This window comes from Haemorhous mexicanus, chromosome 1 (genome assembly GCF_027477595.1).
Source record: "Haemorhous mexicanus isolate bHaeMex1 chromosome 1, bHaeMex1.pri, whole genome shotgun sequence".
In the NCBI taxonomy this organism is placed as follows: domain Eukaryota; kingdom Metazoa; phylum Chordata; class Aves; order Passeriformes; family Fringillidae; genus Haemorhous; species Haemorhous mexicanus.
In genome coordinates, this window is record NC_082341.1 from 146185386 (window position 1) to 146208103 (window position 22718).

Genomic DNA, 22718 nt, shown 5'->3' on the forward strand with positions numbered 1-22718 from the left:
ACAGCAGCTTGTCCAACTGACAGGGACTTCAGTAAGGAGGTGGTTCCTACTCACCCCTACTCTTCCCACCCTGAATATTTTAAATGCCACAATAAAAAGTATCTGCCCTAATGAGAGAAATCACGTGAATGTCCCTGGGCGGCTGACACGGCAGAACAGCTCAGCTGTAGTGACTCACACGTGAAGCTGACCTCACACTGACTGCTCAGCCAAGCCAGTTCTCCAAATTCAGTGCATCTGAGGAATTGGTGAAATTCCATTTTGTGTAACAGGGAAAATGATATTTGAGAAGGTCTGGTTTGTGACATTTTCATGCAGACACGATTCCTGGTTTCCACACCACCTCTTAAAACCACACACACTCAGTAAGGAGACATTTATTCCATTATTTCTGTTTGCAAATTTTTGGTACAAAGTTTATTTTCAGAAGTTCTCACATGATCCTTTCTTCTACCAGCGTCTTTAGGATTTTTCTATCTCTGATTTATTTTCTTTTTCTGTTGAAGCAAAAGCAATAATTGCTACAGAAAGAAATAATGGCAATATTACAAATATTTTACAGCAGCATCCATTCGTTTCTTTGCCTCAAAAAAATAACAAAAATAAATCCAAAGACAAGATCCATATAGCCACAAAGGCTTAGGTTTGTAATATCCAGAAGTATGCTGCGTTCTCATATACGAGTTGTACAAGTCCAGCACAACTTTCCAAGTTTGTGCAGAGCCTGATAAATAAGACACAGAAATATCAGTTACATTATACTGTTTCTAAGAACTTTTACTCTGTAAAATGTTTGGTCACTCAAAGCTATAAGCTTAATCACATATCAAAGAACACAGGCAATAAAGCCCATCTTACTAAAACATATAGTATTAGGCCAAACAAAATATAAGAGGACAAAATCTAGTGGTCACTGAAGCCTCTTCAAAAAAGGTTTAAAACAGAATGTTTCCATCATGTATCAGAATAAAAACGTACTGTATTAAAATTTGATTTTTTTTTTTTTACAAGCTGTCTTTTAATCAGTCTTCTATTTACAGTGCAGAACTGCCAACTGCAGTAGTTTAACTTTGGCACAACACTAAGTTCCAATCCTTTTGAGTATTCAAGTCCTGTGTGTGTCCAAAAATTTTCTTGGTTTCGAAAGATTAGGCCCATTCACAGTTAACCAGTTATCTTGAAATTTTTCAAGAATTGCTTCCCCTTCACCACACTGGGCAGCTACAAAGGAAAGACATTGTAAGCTATTGCATCATTCAAAAGAAACTCTTCATTCTAAACAGTGACAGTATTGTTGCTTCCTTTAATATCACGTACACCAGACAGATCACACAGACAGCTACATACTGGACACCTTTCTAAAAACCTTGCTGGTCGTTAGTGAATCATCTTCCTTATACTTCAAATACATAACAATGCATTAACTTAATTTCATTTCACATGTCAAACAGGACATTTAAATATATTGCAATATATTATAGAAAATTGCAAAGCGCCATCATTTCTGTAAACGAGACTGACACCTGTTAACTCTCCTGTGCACATGAAGAGCAGTACCTAGTGCCACATTTTCTGTACAATATAAAGCCTTCCCAGGTAGGGCAACTCATTTTAGTGCATTTCTGTACAGACTGTAAGCATACATGCAGATAGCCAACTATGCAGGGTTGGAAATACTTTTGTAAGCTGAAACTGGAAGATGGGGGAATATTCTGAAATCACAGCAGAGCTCTCGTGGTTGATCATTTCATAGCATAGATGAGGACTTGACTCTTCTGTCATTCCAGCAGATTCTTTAGGGACAGATTCATGATAGGTATCTAGTATTGAATAAGCACAAGGAAATACTTTCATCAACCAGGACACAAATATTATGTGTCCTAACACATTCTAGGTTATGCACAGTCCAATGTTCACACAGTAACCTCATCTCTAAAATACTTGAGAAAACCCAAAGCATTTTTATGCCACAGTATTATAACCAAGGATCAGTTACTTTATCCACCACTGTAGTGCTACCTGCTCTAAATAAAAGAAGAAAAAAAAAAAAAAGAAGCCTCATTTCCCAACAAGCATCAAGTTGGAAGCAGAGGTCAGTACCACTGCTAAGCACAACACAAAGATCAGTGCTGCAATCCAGCCAGAAGATCTCTCTCTGTAATGTCAGATGTCTGCAGTGTCAGCAGCTGCCTGCAAGTCAGGGGAAAGTCAGTGGAGCTGGGGTGCAGTTCCTCTGAGCCACTCCAGGCATGCAGGATGAGCAGGTTTGCATTCCTTGCTGTGCTGACTACCTACAGTGTCTTGTCCCAGTGCAGACATCGACATGCATCAGACAAATCCCACCTTAATTCATGAAAAGTGCTACAGAATGCTCAGTTACCCCTCTACATTTTATAATGTTGTGTGAGTTGGTTTTGCAACAACTGTTCACTGAAAAGGTGCAGATGCTCTTCACCACAGAAAAAGAAAAATCCCCAAGAACTCCAACCATTAAACTTGGAAATACTGGCTATAACCCTCTTGTGCTTCAAACTATCCCTTTTAAAAGTGGGGGAAAAAAGCAGAAATTTGAGTTATTGTGTGTTAGTAGCCATCAAGGGGATTTTTCACTTTCTGTTGTAATTCTTATTTCAAAATATTTTGCTACAGAATTTTAATACATCAGCAAACCTCAAGTAACTTGACCTGGTAAGTTTGTGTCATGCTTCTTGGTAAATCTACTTATCCTAGGATATCACAAACTGGATGGAGAATTCAGATATAACCCTGCACTGTACAGTGTAGGGAAATGAATCCTCTACTAGCCCTTTCCATCTTTAATTTACACCACCATTCCAGGTATTATAAACAATTCTTAAAGTTCTACTGTTCTCTGGTCATTGATACCATCTCTCTATTACTACTGAATGAAAGCAAAATTATTTTCAAAGCAAAAAATAAATTAAATAGCTATATTTAATTGCACTCTACTTTTGTGCCTTCAGGTTAGGGCAGGGACATTTAACACTACAGAAGCCTAAAGATTATCTTCTCTCCTTGGGAGATATGAATATAGACAGGTATTGGACTCAGGTGGAGGACGCAAATTGGTACTACCATATTTACAGAAGCAAATACTGACATCCAGCCTGAATACACAGTACTCCATTAAGTGCAAAAGGGAAAACACTCCCCACCTTAAACCACAGCCTGGTTACTCAGCAGCCAGAGATCAGTTGTCAGAGTTACTGCTGAGCTCTCATTTCAGAGGAAAACGGAGGAGGAGAATGTCTGCATCTTTGGGCTTTCTGGCCTACGGGGACCGTGTGCAGCCATGAATCACTTTGTACGGGATCCAGAAATCCTTTCTTTGCTCTGCAGAGGGGAAGGGAGTGCATTTGCCTGCCTCAAACATTTCTTGGAGAGAAAAAGAAAATCTTCTTTTGTTCAAGGTGAGCAAATCATCCATTAGAAAATTATTTCATGTCATGTGTGGACGCTGCATGAATTTCCCAATAATCAAAGTTACAGTCAGTAACTTTGAATTATGAATTACAGTTCATAATGTAATGAAAAAGCAGTTTTCATCATGGTACCAGACAAGGTTAAAAAAGGCATGGCCTCACTTACTACAGTGTATTAGAGATAATACACTAAATTCTAATAATCAGGTACTAGGCATCTTTCCTCTTCTTTGCTTTCAGACAAAGAGATTTCTATGTGCTAAAAAGGCGTGACTGTAATAATTTACTCCTTCTGTCAGAACAGAAGGAGTTAAACTTGTTTTGCTTATCAACTTCTAGAAAAGTAAATTCTGCAGGGCAAGCAAAAGTCAGAGCCTTCAAGCTTCTGCATTTTCCCTTCTGTTCACTTCTTACAAGCCAGCACTGTTAGTTCATTCAAACCTCCAGGGGAATATAGGCCTGACTTTCTCTTTTCCAACACTAACTTTGGGGTCATTGAGAGGTGATGCTGGGAAGACAGCACAGTTTAAGATGGAACTGTGCTCTTTCACTGCCTCGGAAGCGAGGGCGAAACGCGCCATGAAGTGGGACGAGACTGTGATGGTGGATGTCATCCCTGGCTGTAACACTGCTTTCCGTCTTTTAGCTCTTTTCCCTCTCCATTCTGGCACAGGATTATCTGTGTTCTCTCTTTAGCCGAATTCCAGAGACAGCACAACTGGCATCATGAGAGCAGGCAGTCCTGGCAGAAACAGTAGATGAAGAGAAATGCACTAGCTTAGCTCTAAAGGAACTGATGTTCACAACTGAATTCTGATGTAGTGGTCCCAATGAAGACTGAGAAACCAGCCACCCAGAGGTAAGACCTAAGCAAGATCAGAGTTTCTTTGTCTCAGTGTCAGTGACAGTCACTGAAGCCTGGCTCATAATGAGCTCAAACCTAAGAAGGGAAGCTCCACAGAAATGCAGAAAACATAACACAGGTTCATCTAGACATAGTCCTTACCATGCAGGAAAGTCAGTAAAGTCAGATGGACACTCACTCCTGGGCAGATATATTTTCTTTCTACTTCCTTTCCCACTGCCAGCATAATTCAGTCCAAACAGCTTCCAAAACACCTTGGAAGTGTGCATAAAGTATAGGAGGGAGCCAAGCTTGCAGGGGTGCACTGCTGATGAGCACAGAGGTGCTTGGAATCATAATAAATTAAGACACTTGTTGATGTGCTTAAGTTCGGGGAGTTTCCAGGGGATTGGCAGAATGAGAAGGTGCCATCCTTTGCACCCACCAGGCCATGTCTGTTTCTCTCAGTGACTGTACAGTGCCCACAGCAGCCTAAGGGTGGCTGAGATGAATCTGGGCTAAACCACTGTTACCAGCAGCTTTGAGTTCCCACCAGCCATGACCACAAATCACGGGTACAACGCCACCAGCCATGACCACAAATCACAGGTACAACTGACCACAGCACTTTCCAACGCCTCCCCTGTCAGTCCTGACACGGGAAGCCTCTGGAAGGAGTTTGCCTCTCTGCCAGTGCAAATATACACATGTTGTAAACATGAAGCACATTGGTAATTAATGGACTCTTCAAACAGAAGTAACTGTCAGACTATGGGCAATAATGAATGCAGACAACTTCTGTCTCCAGGCTGAATCCACCCAGATTTTCCTCATCCTTAGCACAACAGAAAGGTTTAAAATGTGCACATAGCCCAACATGCTATGTGTGGACTCTGCATCTCTCATTAGCTGATCCACTGCACATGGTTTAATTTAAATTTTATGTTCTGCAAAGAGATAATTTTCCCATTGGGCTGTAAACACTGGTATAACCAGTGGAATACATGGAACTCTAATATTTACAGCAACCAAAAATCTGGCCCAGTATGCACCAGCCACTGTCTCTGACCATTCAACTGAAAGACCTCCAATCCAACTATATTTAGTCTGATAAACAATGTATTTCCTCTTCCTGTGTTTTTCAGACCAGATGTGCTAAGGCCTACCTTTGTAGCTGAGTGTTATTTAATAGAACACTGCCAAAGTGGAAAATATCCCAGTTCAATCACGTAATTAACTTGGATCTCTGTATTTTCCCCCATTTTTTAAAGACAGGATTCCTAGCTAACCTATTTAAGTCTCTGCTAACAAAAATGGAGATATTTATTTGGACAAGCTGCTTGGCTGTTTTGGGTTTTTAGGGTTTTTTTAAAGAAAATTAATTCTGGGTCAACTTCAAGGATTAAGGCAACTCCAGATTTTGCTTGCTAGAGGCATATTCCCAAGGATTTGGTTTAATATTTTTGGAAACTTAAAAATAGCATCTTTTCCTTCTAGCTTTGTTCTTTCCTACTCAGCAAGGATAGATTTTTGACCCTGTATTCCCAACAGAGCTTGAAGCTAGCATGAGTCTTTCTTGTATCTGCTGGCATTTACAACAGCACACTACTACCATCATCCACACTATTACCACACAAATGGGGAGAATCCCTCCCAGCCCCATGCTGAAAAGGCCAGATTTGATCTCTCTTGTACCCCCACACATGCAGAGTCATAAACACTCCTGTGAAATATGCTGACTACATGGGGTTGCTTCTGCCCCACTCCAAAGTTAAAATGAGGATTCTTGGCTATTCCTCTCTAGCAATGCTGGCCACTTTGTGCCTCACTAACTTGAGCCTTGGAAGCCAGGGAATATTTTCATCATCAAATTCATGACATACACCATAAGCTATTGCCTTTTTCTCCCCGATAATCTTAAAACAGTCAGAAGAGGTAACCCAGTAAATGGCTTTCCTATGCAACATCCTCCTGAAGCTCAGGGAGCTTATTCAATCTGTGAGCAGAAGGGCAGCTACAAGAGTCCAGAGAGGAACGTCTGGGAGGTTAATAGTATTTTCTATCAGACATTACTCACTTTCTTACTTTAGCCTGGGCTTCACCCACAATCAGATATGAAAACCAGATCCAACATGGACTCCTCTGCTTCACAAAATCATGACTAAAAGGGCTTTCTTGGTTTTTTTGAGTTATCATAGTCCAGAAGAAAGACTAATTCTAAAATTCTAGCATAGGTTCTTGGAGATGGGGAGACATTAGGTCCCATTTTCTCTGCACCAATCTGTCCTCATTAGTCATCAGATGCAGAAGCCTACAGAGAAGATGCTGTCACATGTGCAAAAGGAGATTGCTAGTATCTATTAGTGCCAATGTAAAAGCAGACAATGCTGGTGACAGCACTACCAATTCATCACCATCTTTTGATATCTAAATATAAAGTAACTTATCCCTAAAAATGCAGGCTGGCAATAGCAAAATTACAAACTACTCTTCCTCAGAGCAACAGTTCTCTACAATGCCAAACATCTGCCTAAACTAAATTTGTGTGAATTTGGCCTATTGTTTTAAGTTGCTAATTCAAACTGCACTGTAACTTCACAGTATTGAGACCAAATAGCTCTTTTTTTATTATTATTTTATATACACTTATTTAAGATAGGAATGTTTTATATCAGATTAAACTACTTCTGGAGTTCAGTTCAGGTAGATCAAACCAACTCCAGAAATAGAGGTATTCACCCAGCAGTCCTGTGAGCAGTCAGCACAGTGGTGAGTTCAATTAGGATGTCTTACAGTTAAACCTGCACACACATCACTCAACTGGGCTATCACTGAAGAACAATTCAACACTAACTTGTTTGTAATTACTAAGCATGTAAAAGCCATATAGCTTCATTTTGTTTGCGAATTAAACACCATGTCATTGCCACAGCTTACTTGAAAACCTTTCTCTCTAGTACCAAAAGATGTTTTTCATCTCTGTATCTGTGTATTCTTACAAACCCCTAGGCAACGCTGAACAACTTTTAGGCAGTTTTTGTCTTTTGTTAACCTTAAAACTCAGTGTCAGATTTCAAGAAATAACTTTTTTTTTTTTAAATATAGATACTTCTTTTACCATTTCCAACAAAGGAAAGAATGCACAAGGTAGAAGTGAGTGTTACTATTAACTGCATCAAGTCTGTCAGGCATTTAAATTAGATTGATGTGGGATACACTGATTACACTGACTGTAACAAAAAGCATCTTCTAGCATCAGACTCATTCAGTTAGCTCATAATTATCAACAAGGAACACTTCAGTCTAAGTTCTGTAAACCCAAAACACTCCAAAGATATGCAAAAGGTGCAGATATCACCTTATTTTCTGAAACCAATCAATCCTCACCCCTAGGTTCATTGGTTCCTTTTGTCACACTTTTCCCCTTCTGTTTTGTTTTCAATGCTTTCATTAAGAAATAAACCCAGGCCTTGAAACCTTTCAGATGAAGTGATGCTTGCAAAAAGACATCTAATGTTTTTGTGTTTTCCTCCTTCGCAAGCAGGCAATGTTCTCTTACAGCAACAACAACAACAAAAAAAAGTGTCTGTGTTTTTTTGGAATTAAACAACATAAGGCAATTAAATATTGAGAAGCAGTCAGGTGTATGATGAACGTGAACCTTCCCATCGGTAGTGTGGAAAAGGAGGAGCTGAACTTGATCTGGTTTGTAACCCCCGGTCCCAGGCCAGGCCTGAGGATGTTCATCTCTTGTAGCAACAAAGCAAACAGTTCTTGCCTGCACAGGTAGCATCTTGCCCATGTAACTCTTAGGTGGAAGGAAGATGCTGAGCAGCTGCTTGCTAAACTGAAGGCCATGAAAAATCATTTGGCTCTTCACCATAACATCAAACCTAATTCATAGGTTTTTGGCCCCCAAATTCCAAATTGTACATCAGTCTGTTTTTGAAAGTTTACGTTTAACATGTCTGGGGGGTTCCCAAGTATCACTATCATCTGTTTCCTCCTCATCCTCCTGATCATCCAGCATTTCATCTTCCTCCTCATTCTCATCAAACAGCTCTATTCCAAGTTCTAATCTTCTTTGCCTTTCTGCAAACCATTCTCTGACCTGCTCATATCCCATGTGAGATTTGGCTACCAGTTCATCAAGGTCTTGCTCATTAAGGAATTTGTGCTTCATATAATAGTCCTTCAGGATTGCTGTTCCAGTTTTAAATTTTATGACAGATACACCTCTGTCCCAGCAATTTAACCTCTTGCTTCCCCGAGGCCTCCCCCGAGGCCTCCCTCTACCCCTCCCCTTTGGTCTTCCTCTCCCTCTCTTCCTTGCAAAGCCTTGGCCATTCAGGCTGTTTGCACTGGCACTCTGGTAATAGTAATACCATTTCAATCCACCATTTTTCCAGGCATAGCGAGTATCTCCAAACCAGCTCACGATTTCTGATCTTGGAAGCCCAGTTTCTTCTGCCAGCTTGTTGTATTCTTGTGGAGATGGCCACTGAGTACGGACAAATGAACTTTTGAGCATGTGCAACTGCTCTGGTGATTTTTTGCCTATTTTGCTTGAAGTAGAACACCCTGATTTTGTTCCTGCTGCTCCATCTCCCACAGATGTTTCTCCAGACTCCTCTTTTGAGCTGCCAGCATTGCTTTCATTCATGTCAGCTCCCTCTTCCTTCAAGACATTTGATTTCCTTTTTTCTGTAAACCAGGCATCAATCTCTCTCCTGGTCAGTTTTGTTTGGGCTCTTAATCTATTCATCTCTTCTTCAGTAAGGACAGGGTTATTAAGAAAACTTGCTTGGAGGACTTGCAGTTGTTCAGAAGTCTTCTCTTTGAATTTCTGTGGGGTGAAATCAGGAAAAGTACCCCAAGATGGCTTGCTCTGTGGAGTGACTACTGTTGGAGATTCATTCATTTCATCACTTGAATCAATAACAATGGTGGCACATGAATCACTGTTAAGATGAATCCCATGATTATTCTTTGAGTTTCTCTGATTGTAGCGTGTATCACTGAACCACTTTTTGATCTCTCCTTTAGTGAGACCTGTTATTTTCATAAGTCTAACAATTTCTGAGTCTTGAGGAAACTGGTTTTTAAGGTAGCTGACTTTCAATTCTGCCAGTTGTTCCTTAGTTTTTTTTGCTCGGATGCCAAAGGAGTCAGGATTCATCAGCGTGGATTCATTTTTGATAGGCTGAGGGGCTGGAACGGCAGCAACTTGTTTGGTTTCTGCAATAGGCTGAGCACTGTGAATCTGACTCTTCTGTAACTGTGTTTGGTTTGGGACTCCTGCTACAGTCAAAGCTATTGGGGCTGTTACTGGTAACGTATTTGTACCTGCAACTTGAGTGAGAACAAGTCCTGGCTGACCAACTATTTGGCATGTCTGTAAAATGGAAGGTAAACCATTGCTAGCGGCCGAAATGTGCGCTGGAATAACGGTAATGGTCTGTGGCACAGTATGCACTGTGCCATTAAATTGTTTCCTCCTTGCTTCCTCCACCTCCTCTGGCGTCCAACTCACTCCGTGTTTCAGACGCTGAGCAGAAAACCATATTTTAATCTGCTCTTCCGTGTACTTCGCTTGAGAGGAAAGAACAGTGATTTCTGACATGGTTGGATACGGGAATTTGTTGTAGGTGTTAAGCAAAAGAGGATTGTTATCCAAAGCAGTGTTATAGGCTGGAATGCTATTTACAGGTATTAGGACTTTTGGAATCAGGTTTGAGTTCTGTGGAGCTGTAACAGCTGTTATAACCTGTGCCACCCCAGGCTGAAGCACTGGTGCCGGGGTCACTACTGCCCCAGCCACATCTGCTGCACTGCACACAACTGAATGGCTTGGTTTGGATTCAGAAACTGCCGGTGGGGGGTTTTCTACTACTTCTTCAGAGTTTGGCTCATTTTCAGTTCCCTTTTCTTCACCAGGAATGTCATCAACTACATTGTGGAAAACAGCAATACGTTTAGCCTCGGGTTTGTTTTTCATCATTTTCATGATAGGAGTTTTGCTAATGGAGATCCCTGATGAGGGGACCTCAGAAGAGTCAGCCTGTCCAGCATTTTCTTCTCTAACAAAACTCCCATCAAAAGTGAGATCATTTACTGTCTGTTCAAAGATTGTCTGGTTATTACGTTTCACCATAGTCAATTTAAAATTCTCCTCTCCAGGGTGGTGCTTCAAATTATGTTCTGAGAGGGCATCATATCTTTTGGTAAGGAAATTACATTCTAAACAAACGTAGGATGAATTTAATACTACGTTGGGGTGTTCTGAATCCACATGAAAGGTAAACATATTGAGATCTGGAGTCTGAAAAGTACAGTATTTACACTCATAACCACCTTCTACTTTATTTGTGTTTTTCTTATTGTCTGAATCCACATACTCATGAACATCCTCATCACTTGTCACACCCTCTGCTGCAGGGTTATCTGCTGGTGTGAGCACAGGTGGTCCTTCCTCCAAGTCTGACACCATTTCTAGATCTGGATCCTGCTCATTGGCTAAGACCATGCAGGGTGTTGTTGATTTTCGTTTACTTGCCATGACTGTAATTGTGAAAATGGTAACGACTGGTCAGATATAGACTTAGCTTCAAGCTCTTCTTGATTAATAATAGTAATAATAAAATAATAATAATAATGGCTTTCGGTACTTCAAGTCAGTTCTTGTAAAGTCTCAACATTTATCCCATTAGCAGCTTTTCTTTCGTAGTGCAATCAGATTAAAAATAGTTGAGGATGAGATGTTGAGACACACTGTTTTAAAGTCCACATCCACCACCTGTAGTAAAGAAGAGACAGTGGAATTAGTTTAATTTAAATAATAATTTCTATTTTGCTACATATTACAGTTTAATTCAGTCCTTTGGGGTTCAGTGTGCCACTGCTCATCCCCTGAAACCAGCAGACCCATTCCAAGAAGAGATAATTGAAGCTATGATAAGAAAGGCAAAATCCAATCCACTTATTACAGGCTGAAATTTGTTTCAGTTCATGAAACAACAGAATGGTGTAAAACAGGTAACTTCCTGACTGTTTCCCTTGCTTCAGAAGCCTTTTTTTGGCACAGTGCTGAGGTCAGTCTTGCCCTTGGACTGCTTTGCCTAAACTATGACAGTGTCTCTTGACTGTTCTGTGAGCTCAAGTCCTTCCTATTACTAACTTGAGCCCAGCATGAAATCTCCACTACTGGCTCTGTCATGTCTTTCATGTCACAGGCTGTGAAGTGTCCCAGAAAAGGCAGGTGTACAGTATTTTTCTATTGCATTATACATGCAAGCACAATCATGTGCAAGACCTTTCTTCCATGTCTGAAAACCGGCAAAACAATGTCTTTTTAAGGCACTCTGACAGACAAAAGACAACTATCCTTTCTTCCTAGTTTCCCAAATGTCATTCTCCAATTGAAGACCAATCCCAAACCAATAAAAGTTGATTGCTAGCACTTGGCAATTAACTAAAATCTGCTTTCACGCCTCTATGCATTAACAGAGACATGACTGATTGTGTAAACTGTAACAGAGAGAGAAAAAGCATTAAAGACTGATATCCCAAGAAGAAGCCTTAGCTTCACATTTTTTCTTTAGGCAAAAGAAAAAAGTGTTCATCCCAGTTCACCCAATGCTGCTTTGTAGACTCTGTTTTTGAAACTGTGTCACCTTACTGCTTCATAAATATCCTCCTTGAATGTTCTAAACAGCCACCCTCTGCACTACATCTGTGACTACATCCAAAGTGCAGAGCCACACATGATACGCTTTTTATGCCAAGGATATGGTTACATGGCATTAAGGACACTGAAAATGCTCAATTAATCTTGGGTAATCATCATTCCAGGATGACAATTATTTAATGGTACTGGAGTAGAAAGATATCCTTCTTCCACAAGTTAATAGTGGCAGTCTGTAAAACTGAGCACAGAAGTGCAAAAGAGATTTATTTTCATGTATGTACAAAGTACCTATTGCAGGCCACCTCATTTCTCTTTGCAGCGAGAGAACCATGAAGCAAAGCTAAACAGATCCATTTGTCTCAGTGTCTCGAGGGACAAGAGGTAGAGCATTATTAACTGTGCTGCTTCTCAGTGGGGCTGGAGGGCTCTTGACAAAAGGGAAGACAACTGCCAAGACAATGTTGAGCAATGCTCTGGGGGAAGAGCTGGGTGGTATTACCTAATGTTTCTGCGATTTTGAGTAAAATTTCAGAAATGCCTATTTTAAAAAGCAACTTAACAGCTAGTTTTGCTGGCTGAAATTGTGTTTGGAGAAGTGATTGTGGTACTCGGCAGTACCTCATCCCCAGCACAGCACATAGGATCTATACACAGGGCAGTCTGAGTGAGCTTAAAGGGTGCTTGCCAAGGGTCCCATTTTGGGATGGCCTGGAGTGCAAGTGAAAGCAACATTTGATCTGACATGCAACATTGAAGCATGCTGAAGGAAAAGCTGGAGATAAGGAATAAAATGGAAAACCTGTTCAACAAATCAATAAATGGTTCTTCTCCAGTCTCCTCGTGTACCCAACAGTGTTCAGTGCCTGTAAGCCAACAGTTCTATGTGCAATTGCAGCACCTGCAGGCTTTTAGCTAAATCTCTATCACATCTCTGCTGTGCTTCAGTTTTGCTTATGGTGCATAAGGAGATTCTTGTGTCCCTCCTCTGTTTACCAAGATAGCAACACTTTTCTTTGAGACGCAAACAGGTCTCAGAAAAAGAAAGCTGCATCTCTGTTCTTCTGACTACACTGTCTAATTTTATTTTTCTTTAAGGATGTTGTGATGTCAAAATCCTATTTAATTCATGGATATGAAGAGCTGTAACAGCATTCAGTAAAATCTCAAGAGAGTGAGATGCCTGCAACCCTTCCCAGCCTTCTTTCCTCTACAGATTTTACAGAAACCTCCATTCCCTCCTCCCTGGAGCTAATGTGATTATTCCACCTGTAGCAACCCTGCTTGACATGTTCTCTCAATTTAACAGGCGATTATTAAAACTCACATTTGAGCAGCTTATCCAACCAATTATGCATCATCCTTGGACTCTTCATTTCCTCTAAAATACCTCTCCTGTTCTGCTTACAGGAATGTGTGGGACCTTGCCACATAGCTTGACTTCAGTAAGGTCTGCAACATTCTGCGCCATGACTCCAACAAAATGAAGTTACAGTTTGGTTTTGCCAAATCCACCCTTCTAGGGACCCTGTTACAATTCTTGAGGTTCTTACAGATTGTTTTTTAGTAAATTCTTCCTGTATTGAGCTGGGAATGAAGATCCCTCTAACTGACCTGAGACTCACTACGTGTTCTCCTCTGCTCAAGCATTTCCCTTGGTTAAGACTGTGCAGTCTTGTGCCCAGTCTTGTGCTTGCCTGTCTCTAGGCCACTGAGACCTCCCTCATGTTCCATGAATTCCTGAAGGTCATCACTTCAGTGAAAGGTTCTGCTTGTCCCTTACTTACCCTAAAGTCAAATATGTGACAAAATATTGTGAAAGATTTTCTCTTTTTGTCCCTCCTTGTGAATATTGACATTGTATTGTGTAATTTAGTTTGCAATTAAATAATCCAGGTTTTTATTTTATGTCAAAAGCAGCATTTTTTATTAAAGGAATCTGAAGAAAAACTTTATTTACACTGCATCCCCTTCTGTAATTTCACCTCAGATTTTCACAGAATTGACATTCCTAGCAAATCAGCCCACAAAACAGATGTTTTTCTAGGAACATAAACCAGCAAGTGCAGGCATACTTTTTGAAAGTCCAGAATCTGATATTTTATCTTTCAGCAGGCAATTTCTCAGGCCACTGTTCTTCAGAAACATAACAGTTAGCAATGCCAATTAATTAATAATTATATTAAGACAGATCAATTCCAGAGTGGAATTTAACATTTAAAGTTGTCTTGATAGCAGATTTGTATGAACACTTATATAAATATTTTCTAAATGGAGGCAGAAACCTTCAGCCCATTTGATTACAGTTTGATAAGGAAAAGACATAGAGTCAATAACAGAAAACACATGAAAGAACCTGCTTCCAGAAAAAAATTTTTACTCACTTCCTCCTTCCCTCCCCCAAACAGGAGTACCTGATGCAGCAAGAAAAATAAATGAGTTTACATAAAACGTTCACTGTGTGTTCAGGGTGTATGCCTTCTGAAAAGGCATTGCTCCCTGTCTGCTGTATGACACTTCTATCCAGTGTGCAGGAAAAGCATGCCAAAAAAAATCCAGCCCCATGTAATGTGATTTTAAGGAGATGCAGAGAGTGGCTCAGGAGAACACGAAGCAATAGAACCTGCTTCTAACTTTTAAATCCACCTAGATTACAAATTGCCTACCACTTCACACACCTATGACAATATGCAGTTGTTGATCCTTTGTTTAGCCTCCTTCCACTACCCTTTATTCAGAGTAGATCTATGTCAGAAACTATTCTGCAGAGCTCTGTGTAGGCTAATACACTCTGATCATCTGTGCTGCCTCTCAGTGAGAGGGGTGAAAAAGACTTTGTTTCAGTGCCATTTTCTTCACTGTTTCCTTATCTGCAAAGTTCAGAGAGCCTTACTGCTTATAACTCCAAAATAAAGCCACATCTCTGTTAATCCTGCAATATTACATTTGATTCCTCTTTTAAAATAAGGTCTGGTACTAATCCAACATGGGAGTGAAACTCATCAAACTGATTTCAGCAGAAGTCCCCACGTATTACAAAGATAAGGCCCACTTAGGGTCCTTGCTGCATTAGACTGGTAATGAGGGAGGCAAGTACCAAAAGCTACTGTAGTGCCCACGCAGAGCTCCAGGCTGTGCCAAAGCCAGACCCGTGATGGAGCACTGGAAAGCTGACACAAAGCCCAGCAGAGGCTGAAGGGAGCCTGCCACAGGACATGTGACTGGGCTTTCCCAGTTACTTCCTCTCAGTGCTGGTTTGAATGGGTAACAAACAGCTCCATCAAAGTAAATGTCAGAATTCCATGTCAGAATTCCATGCCAGAAGCGACCGCTCCATGACCGACATGATCTTTCTCTGTTGCAGTACATTCACCAGGTACCTCTGCAGAGAGCACAGGAACTTGTGCCCCTACTTTTGACAGAGAAAGCCATAACCAAGTTCTGTATCTGATCATATAAAGCTAATGACCAACATCTCAAAGACCAAGGGTACACTGACCAAGAGCATGAATGGTGCATGTCTCTGCTCCTCAGTCACACAGGCAGGTATTTTCTGTGTGACACAGACACCTTGGCAGACCTTTATTTTATTGACTGAAGTGCTCAATTCAAACTGTGAGCACTCAGCACTTCTAATGTCAGACATCTCTGCACAACTGTTTTTGCAAGTGAGTATCAGACTTGTGTAAATGCTTATCATACCCAATAAAATGGCAGCAGAGTCAGGGAATTTTTTTTCTTTGCATAGTTACAGCTCTATTTTATTTTAATTGCTGTGCTGTTACATACAAAACAGAAATGATGAAGAAATAAATTACTGACATGAAGACAAATTTTAATGTGTTCTGCACGGAATAAACATTTAATTCAACCCTCCAAATGTTTCATGTTGGCTTTAAAAAAAGTAAACAGTGAGAAATTATTACTTTAAAAAACTGTTTATCAAAAAAGTTTCTCCTTAAAACACCAAAACAAAAGGTTTTATTATCATGGGATTTCCTTCTTTAAAATGAAACAATCTGGCACACATACAACTTCACAAAATGCTCCTTTCAACTTCATTCTGCCTTTTTTTTTTCTTCCAGATGAAAAATTTCTAGAGCCATTCCTTTTCCCAGGCCCTAGTCCAGTGCTGCAAGTACAAGCCCTTCCTTCGACTTCCTGGAGTTCATGTCCCCTGACAGCCCTCAGCTCCTCCAGAGACCCAAGCTGCAGCCCTGCAGATGGTCTCCTCACTAGACAGCCCAGCTCATCCCCGAGTCATCGCTGGTGCTGAGCAGGAATCCCCGCGATTTTGAGGTGATTTCACAGCCCAGCACAGATTGTCTCGCTCTCCTCTCCCCCTCTCCACCGATACTGATGAACTGCACGAGCCCTCATCACACTGGAAACCAGATTTCACATTGGCTGCTTTCTGCTTTCATTAATATTTGGCTTTCTGCTTTCATTAATATTGCTGTTGAGAAGTACCACTCAACATGGTACTTTTCAACAGCAAATAAGAGTATTAGTAGCACTCTACCCTTAAAAAGTAGGAGTGGGTCTCAGGGCTTACAGCTCCCAATGCTTTTGTACCTTCTGCTAGGCCAGTAGCACCTGCAGAAGCCCAAGGAGCAGCAGCAGGTTAAGGACTACCCTGATGCATGACAATACAAGAATCTAGATAGACAACAGAAGGAGGACCCATTAAATATAGATGGTTTAAAGCAGTCTGCAGATGTGCACGACAGGAATAAAAGCATGATCACGAGCAGGTGATAAAACATCCTGCAAATTCTACCTTGGATACAAAAAGGTATTGATACATTCTGACTCATAATTCTGCCTTTCTTTTTTTCTAACAGTGGAATGCATTTCTCAGACCTCAAGGCCAGATCCCTGCCAAATTTCAAGTTCCTATGTCAAATCCCTGAGGCACAGAGCTGCTCAGAAAAAGAAAGATAATATGGCTTTTACATGGAGATTGCCTTTCTTCCACTCCCTGCTTCCCTTCTCACTCTGTTAATTTTACTCTAGAACCAGCTTGTGTTCCCCCTAAACTCAATGAACAGGGAATAAAAGCAGCCTCAAGAGAGAAACAATGTGAAAATTTCTCATTCCATCTATTTTAAGAAACTGAAAACAGGGACTTGGACTGAACTGACCAGGTGACACTAATGCCCACTCCTACATGCTCCACACATGCATACACCAGAACACAGACCTGTAATTAAATAACTTGTAAAGGATCCCAAAATACTTCAAATAAATGTATAAACACAGTGTTTGTATAAACCAGTGTTTTATGAATGGGGAAAAAACAAGGACTTGGGAGTGTCAATTGAAAAGCAAAAAAGATCAGTTCTACTGCATGAACCCACGTAATCCCATGTCAAGGTGAAGACTGCAAGGCACATTTTCAAGGTTTCAATTGCTCTTATGAATATTCTCTACCACTTGGTCCATTATGAGCTTTTGCTCAAATGTGCTTGCTCAGAACCTTTCCTGTGTGCCTTGGATCCACCTGCTTGCTTCTTACCCCATGTGCTCCTTAAAGCCTCCCCCAGCCTTGCAGGTCTGCTTCCACTTTGTGAGAAGGCCAAGGAGTGCAGAGTGCATGAAAAGTCCTTTATGTTCAATGGCATGTGATTTGCATCTCCACTTTGGAAGCAAAAATTTTTACTTCAGATCTGGTATTTTATAAGGTTCTCTTTAAAGTGCTCCAGAATGTTTCCAGTATAATATAACAGCTTTACAATTGTAAACTGAATCAGTAAGAACAGACACAACAAAGAATTGACCTAGTCCCTAGTCCCAGACTCCTCCATAGTGGAAAAATACAGAAGAATTTTATGTTCATGCTTGCAAGTACAGCTGATCTTATAGAAGTTCTCCAGGATGCTATCCTCTGACCTGATCCAAGCAATGCTGGTCCTGGAACAGCACATTCACAAGTCAAAATACAACATGTTCCTGTCTCTGTATTCAGAGTACTTGGTCTAAGTGCAGGTATTCTCAGTGCAGCACTAAATTACTGCCAGGACCAGGATGAGACTATCAGGCTCACTCAGGCTTGTCTTTCCTTGCAACACCAACGATAGTCTCTGACTGCTGCAGATCATTTTAGAGGCATAGTGATGGTGGAGCAACAGCACTTCAGCACTGGTGAGGAACTGTAACCAGTTGTCTGGTGAGTTTGTAATAATCTGCTTGGGATTTTATCCTTTCAAGTTTTAAAACTTGGCAAGACCCTGAACAACCCTACCTACCATCACAGATAACTTATTTTGAGCAGGATGCTTAACTAGACGATGTTCAAAAGTATCTTCTACTCTAACGTTTCTCCTCAGAATTTTGAGGTGTTCAATCATATAACAAAGAAAAAAAAAGGATAGTCCAAGCTGCCTGCATAAACACTCTCTGCAGGTCTCAATTATCTAGTAAAATACCACTGTGTACCAAGTTAACCTTTGTGAAAAGCAAAGCATTTCTATTTGCAACAGTGACGTGACTCCACGCCCCTGCTGAGTACTGTACCGTACTCCTTAGATACTCCTGCTGATTTCAATGGGAGATAATGTCTTATTCTATGTGTGACAAGACCAATTCCCTCACCCCCACCCCATGCCCCCATCATTCATCCAGAGAGTGGATAAACATTGTTTACTGCCTATCAGTCCAGTGACAAAAAAGGTAAAAGACAGGGGCCTGCAGAGGCTTCCAAGTACAACATGTGGATTGGAAAGATGAATCTCAAGTACAGTCACTGCAGAAGTCGGAGAGGTGACTCTGTACTCAGGTTACCATGGGTTAATGAAGAGTCAGCAGATCAGAACAAGCATCTCGGCCGTGGCACAGGAACAGGAGGTTTGCAGTTACAGCATTTCACAGGCACTGCTGGACCTGGCGCCCTGCAGTCCCACGCTGCTCCCAGCTCACCTGAACAAAGGCCTTCAATGCAGCAGCAAAAATCAACAAGTCTTTCACCAGGCTGGCTCCCTATTCCACTGTTTCCCAGGCTGATTTCTTAAACTTTGACTGTGAACCTGACCTCTGTGACTTACTGTGTGCCAGACACGTGACCCCTCTCGTCACTGCTCAGTGCCCTGGAGAGGACAATCCCCAGTTTGGGAGCCACTGGCTGAGGAAAGCTGGAGGCTGCACCTTTTGCCCTGCTCTGCTGGAGCTGCCTGTCATGTGAGTCACCCCGCAGGAGAAACACAAACCTCCCATGTTCAGTCCTGGCAGGGAAGTAAGAGAGAGGGTCACCGAAAACAGACTGCCCTCTTTCACTTTGTTTCTCTCAAGTATAATGGTAGAAAATTAGCACAACATGATTTAAGTGAAAAATATGGAATTAACTAAAACACTGTTCTTTAGTAGCTGTGGAACTGCTTTTTTCTTTTTTGCATTAGATTTAAACACCATAAGAAAAACAGATTAGTTCTGCTTTAAAAATATAGGTAGTTTAAAGCTGCAGAAATATCCTAGGGTCAAAATCATACTCTCACTGATTTAAATGAGAATGAGCAGTAAAAACTTTTAAAGGAATACTGTATGTGTTGATAACACATGTAAGAGGTAACAGAAAAGCCTAAAAAACATTACACAGCACAAAACAGCATGACAGCTGGGGGAGGGGAAGGAAGAGAAGAATCAGTACTATGTTTAAAACACCTATTATTTAGAATGTAAGTTTTAAACAGAAAGATTTTGTTAATTTACAATAATGTTTCAAGAACACACTGAATTACAATAATGTTTCAAGAACATTCCCTCATAGGAGAAACACCTATCTAATTTACTGACATTAAACCAAACATAATCATTAAAAGCACCGGTTACTGCTGGAAGTTCTGTTCTAATTGCAAACAGCTAAGTTTTTACTAATGGAACAAAAAAAATCAGTATTATAACAGATAGTTTTAGTTCATATCATTACTTTTTTACTTAACAAAGGTGGAAATTCTCTGTGAAAACACTGAATTATTGGCAGTTAACAACTAACCTTATACACAGAAATTCACTTTGTAGACATTTGCACTGAGTGAAGGTAGAAGTTATTTCCTGAATGACAGAAGTTCCTGCTTCAAACTTTAAAAAGCAGGACAGCTTTTTTTTTTCTGTAGAAGATCTCCAATTCAGGCTGAAGGATAAATTCTGCCAGGGTTAAAATCTTAACAGACATGGATACATCATCATAAAAACAATAAATTTACTCTAGGGAGTACTAAAAAAGTATCATAATTTGTCTGTCAAATCAGCAGGTTTAAAAAAAAAAAGTCATGTTTAAATAAATGTACTCTTAGATATGCTACATATTTACAGCAGTTTAATAATACAGAGGTTATGCCATTTAGGTGCATATTAGGTTAAAATTTAATTTCCAAATCAAATGTATTTTAGACATAAATTTAGAAAAACAGGAACTAATCATTAACTGAAAAACAAGATATAAGTGAACATAATTCACTGTTTTCTAGGAAAAGAACAGAAGTAAAAATTAATAATCTGAGTGTATGTTGAGATAAAGTAACAATCCCTGATATACTTTATCCCCTTATAAAAAAACCTTTGCAAACTACCACAATATCAAAGAATGAGAATCACTTGCCGTTTACGAAAGTTATCGAAAGCATAAATTCAAATCAAAATTAGGAGAAATTGTTTATATGATGAGGGCTCCCTACATTCAGATTCAAGCTAGGATCAAATCACCTATTCCCATTATTCTGGGTTCCATATATTAGGACTGGTTTTGAATGAATGCATTAGTTAAATGATATCTGGGCAAGACAGGGAAATACAAAGACAGGTCAGGAGAGGTAAGATGAACATGTCTGGTATCATTATTCAATCAACCAAATCAGAAGAGCCCAGGATACAACTGGGGTGTGGTACTCAAAGAGAATGTTTATAAGAGTGTCCAAGTTTAGCATAGAAAATAGGCAGGCCTGGAAACCCCATGGGAATAAGATGCATCTGTTGTTGTAAGCAGCCTCAGAAAAATGTTACTGGTTCACTAGCCTGGGGCAAGCTTTTTCTTTTTTTCCCTCTTTTCCATTTTTGACAGCCAAGTACAATATTAGCTTGCTTTTTTTTTGTCATCATCAAGCTGAGGCTGGGTGAGAATATTTTGTGTCTAGACTAATAAATGTTTGTAAGGATTTTGCAAGACTGGTTTATGGGAATAGAACCCTCTTTTTGTTTTTCTGCTGGAAAAAGCAGCATTAAAAACAAATGAGCACCATCATGCATTTGTTTTAAATTGCATATTAGAGCACTGCTATTTTGTGTGCAATCAATACATAATTTGGAAGAAAGATGTTTTTAAAATTCAAAGCTATCCCTGAGCAGCTAAGGTTCTCTTGGAAACTGAAGGAGGAGTCTGAAATTATTGTTCTTTTGTTTGCATCCCCCAGTGGGAAAGGCAGCACACAACTAGAAACCACTGTGCTTTGAGGCTGCACGAATCATTAAGAATAAAGATCAATCCCCCCTCCATTTAAACATTAGATATTAAAACTGAATCTAGGACAAAGGTAAGCTAATCAGACTCCTTTTCAAGCTCTTCTTGGGTTAAATATAATATCAAAGGGATTACATAAATCCTGTAACTCTCTCTACAGAAATTTTAAAAAGATACTTGTATTTTGCAAAACACAGCCTATCTAGACCCCAATTACAAGCATCAACTTAATCAGTGGAAATCACTGGGATATGCATGGACCAAAACCTACATTTTCTTTTTAATATTTGTTTTGGAGGGCGGGGTATCTCAAGATGAAATGGCTGACTGAGCTTTTCATTTCACTGCTTTGGATGGAAATGACTGAATCTTTCCACACAAAGTAGTGCTGAAGAAGCTGCTCTGCTGCAAAGCAATCTTCAGTCCTAACCCTCCAGTGAGCTCTCACCCTCAGCCTCTCTCTCTCGCCAGCTCTCTGCAGCAACAGGGCTTTAACGGTGCCTGGTGAAGATGAGGGCTCCTGTTCAGTAATTCACAGATAATAATTACTATCTGTAATTGAGCATTACATCTGGAAATAGGATAGTCACTCATAGAAAGCAGCATATAGCTGCAAATTCTAAACTTAGAACTACCTTGTGCCCATCTGCATCTGGTTTAAACTGCAGTCTAAGTATTCCCCACTCTTTGTCAGTGGGTGTGACATCAGGGTATGGTGCTCACACTGCCATCATCCATGTAAATACCAGTACTGGACAGCTTTCAAAACAATGGAGTCTGAATTTCAGTGTACAAAGTGATGTAAAACTTTTCCCTCTCTGGACTTTATGTCCAATGATAATATATCTTTCTAAGGGTGTGTGCTTGTGATTATTTCTTTGCTATGTATATAAAGAGTAAACTTACTTTTCTTTAATACCATTCTTTTCTCCCATCTCTTCCCTCCTCTCCCCCTAAAGAAACAAACAGCTGATATTAGCAAGGCCTTATATTTCCCATGGAGGAACTAAGGAAATAGAGTTTAAAAAAAAAAAGCTACTTGTCAAGAATCAGAGTTCAAAGGAATGGTTTTGGACTGATAAACACCCAAAGTTGTAGGCATCTCACAAAAACCTCACCAAAAGTAGCCTCTTCCATGCTAAATTACTGCTTTTAATGCAATAAAAAATTAGTTCTCTTTTCACCAACTAACTCCTCAAAAAAATTTAAGTAAAATGTATTAATAAGTCAAATTTAAAATACACTCATAATCTACAAGTAGTGAAGCAGTGTGTGTTTGCATCATATTTAAGCAGATAC

The 22718-nt window shown here is 40.1% G+C and overlaps 1 protein-coding gene across 6 annotated transcripts in view; it reads right to left on the reverse strand.

Annotated features, from left to right (window-relative positions):
- The window catches only part of ZHX1 (zinc fingers and homeoboxes 1), a 29045-nt gene that overhangs the window by 915 nt on the left and 5412 nt on the right, over nt 1-22718 (reverse strand). For 3 of the 6 annotated variants that reach the window (XM_059866283.1, XM_059866266.1, XM_059866274.1), the window contains one exon: nt 386-11083. In XM_059866283.1, the coding sequence (XP_059722266.1) occupies nt 8222-10846 (2625 nt within the window). In that variant the 5' untranslated portion in view covers nt 10847-11083 and the 3' untranslated portion in view covers nt 386-8221. Of the gene's footprint in view, nt 1-385; nt 11084-22718 lie in introns of those variants that run through there. The other 3 variants (XR_009489213.1, XM_059866304.1, XM_059866295.1) reach the window with 3 other exon arrangements.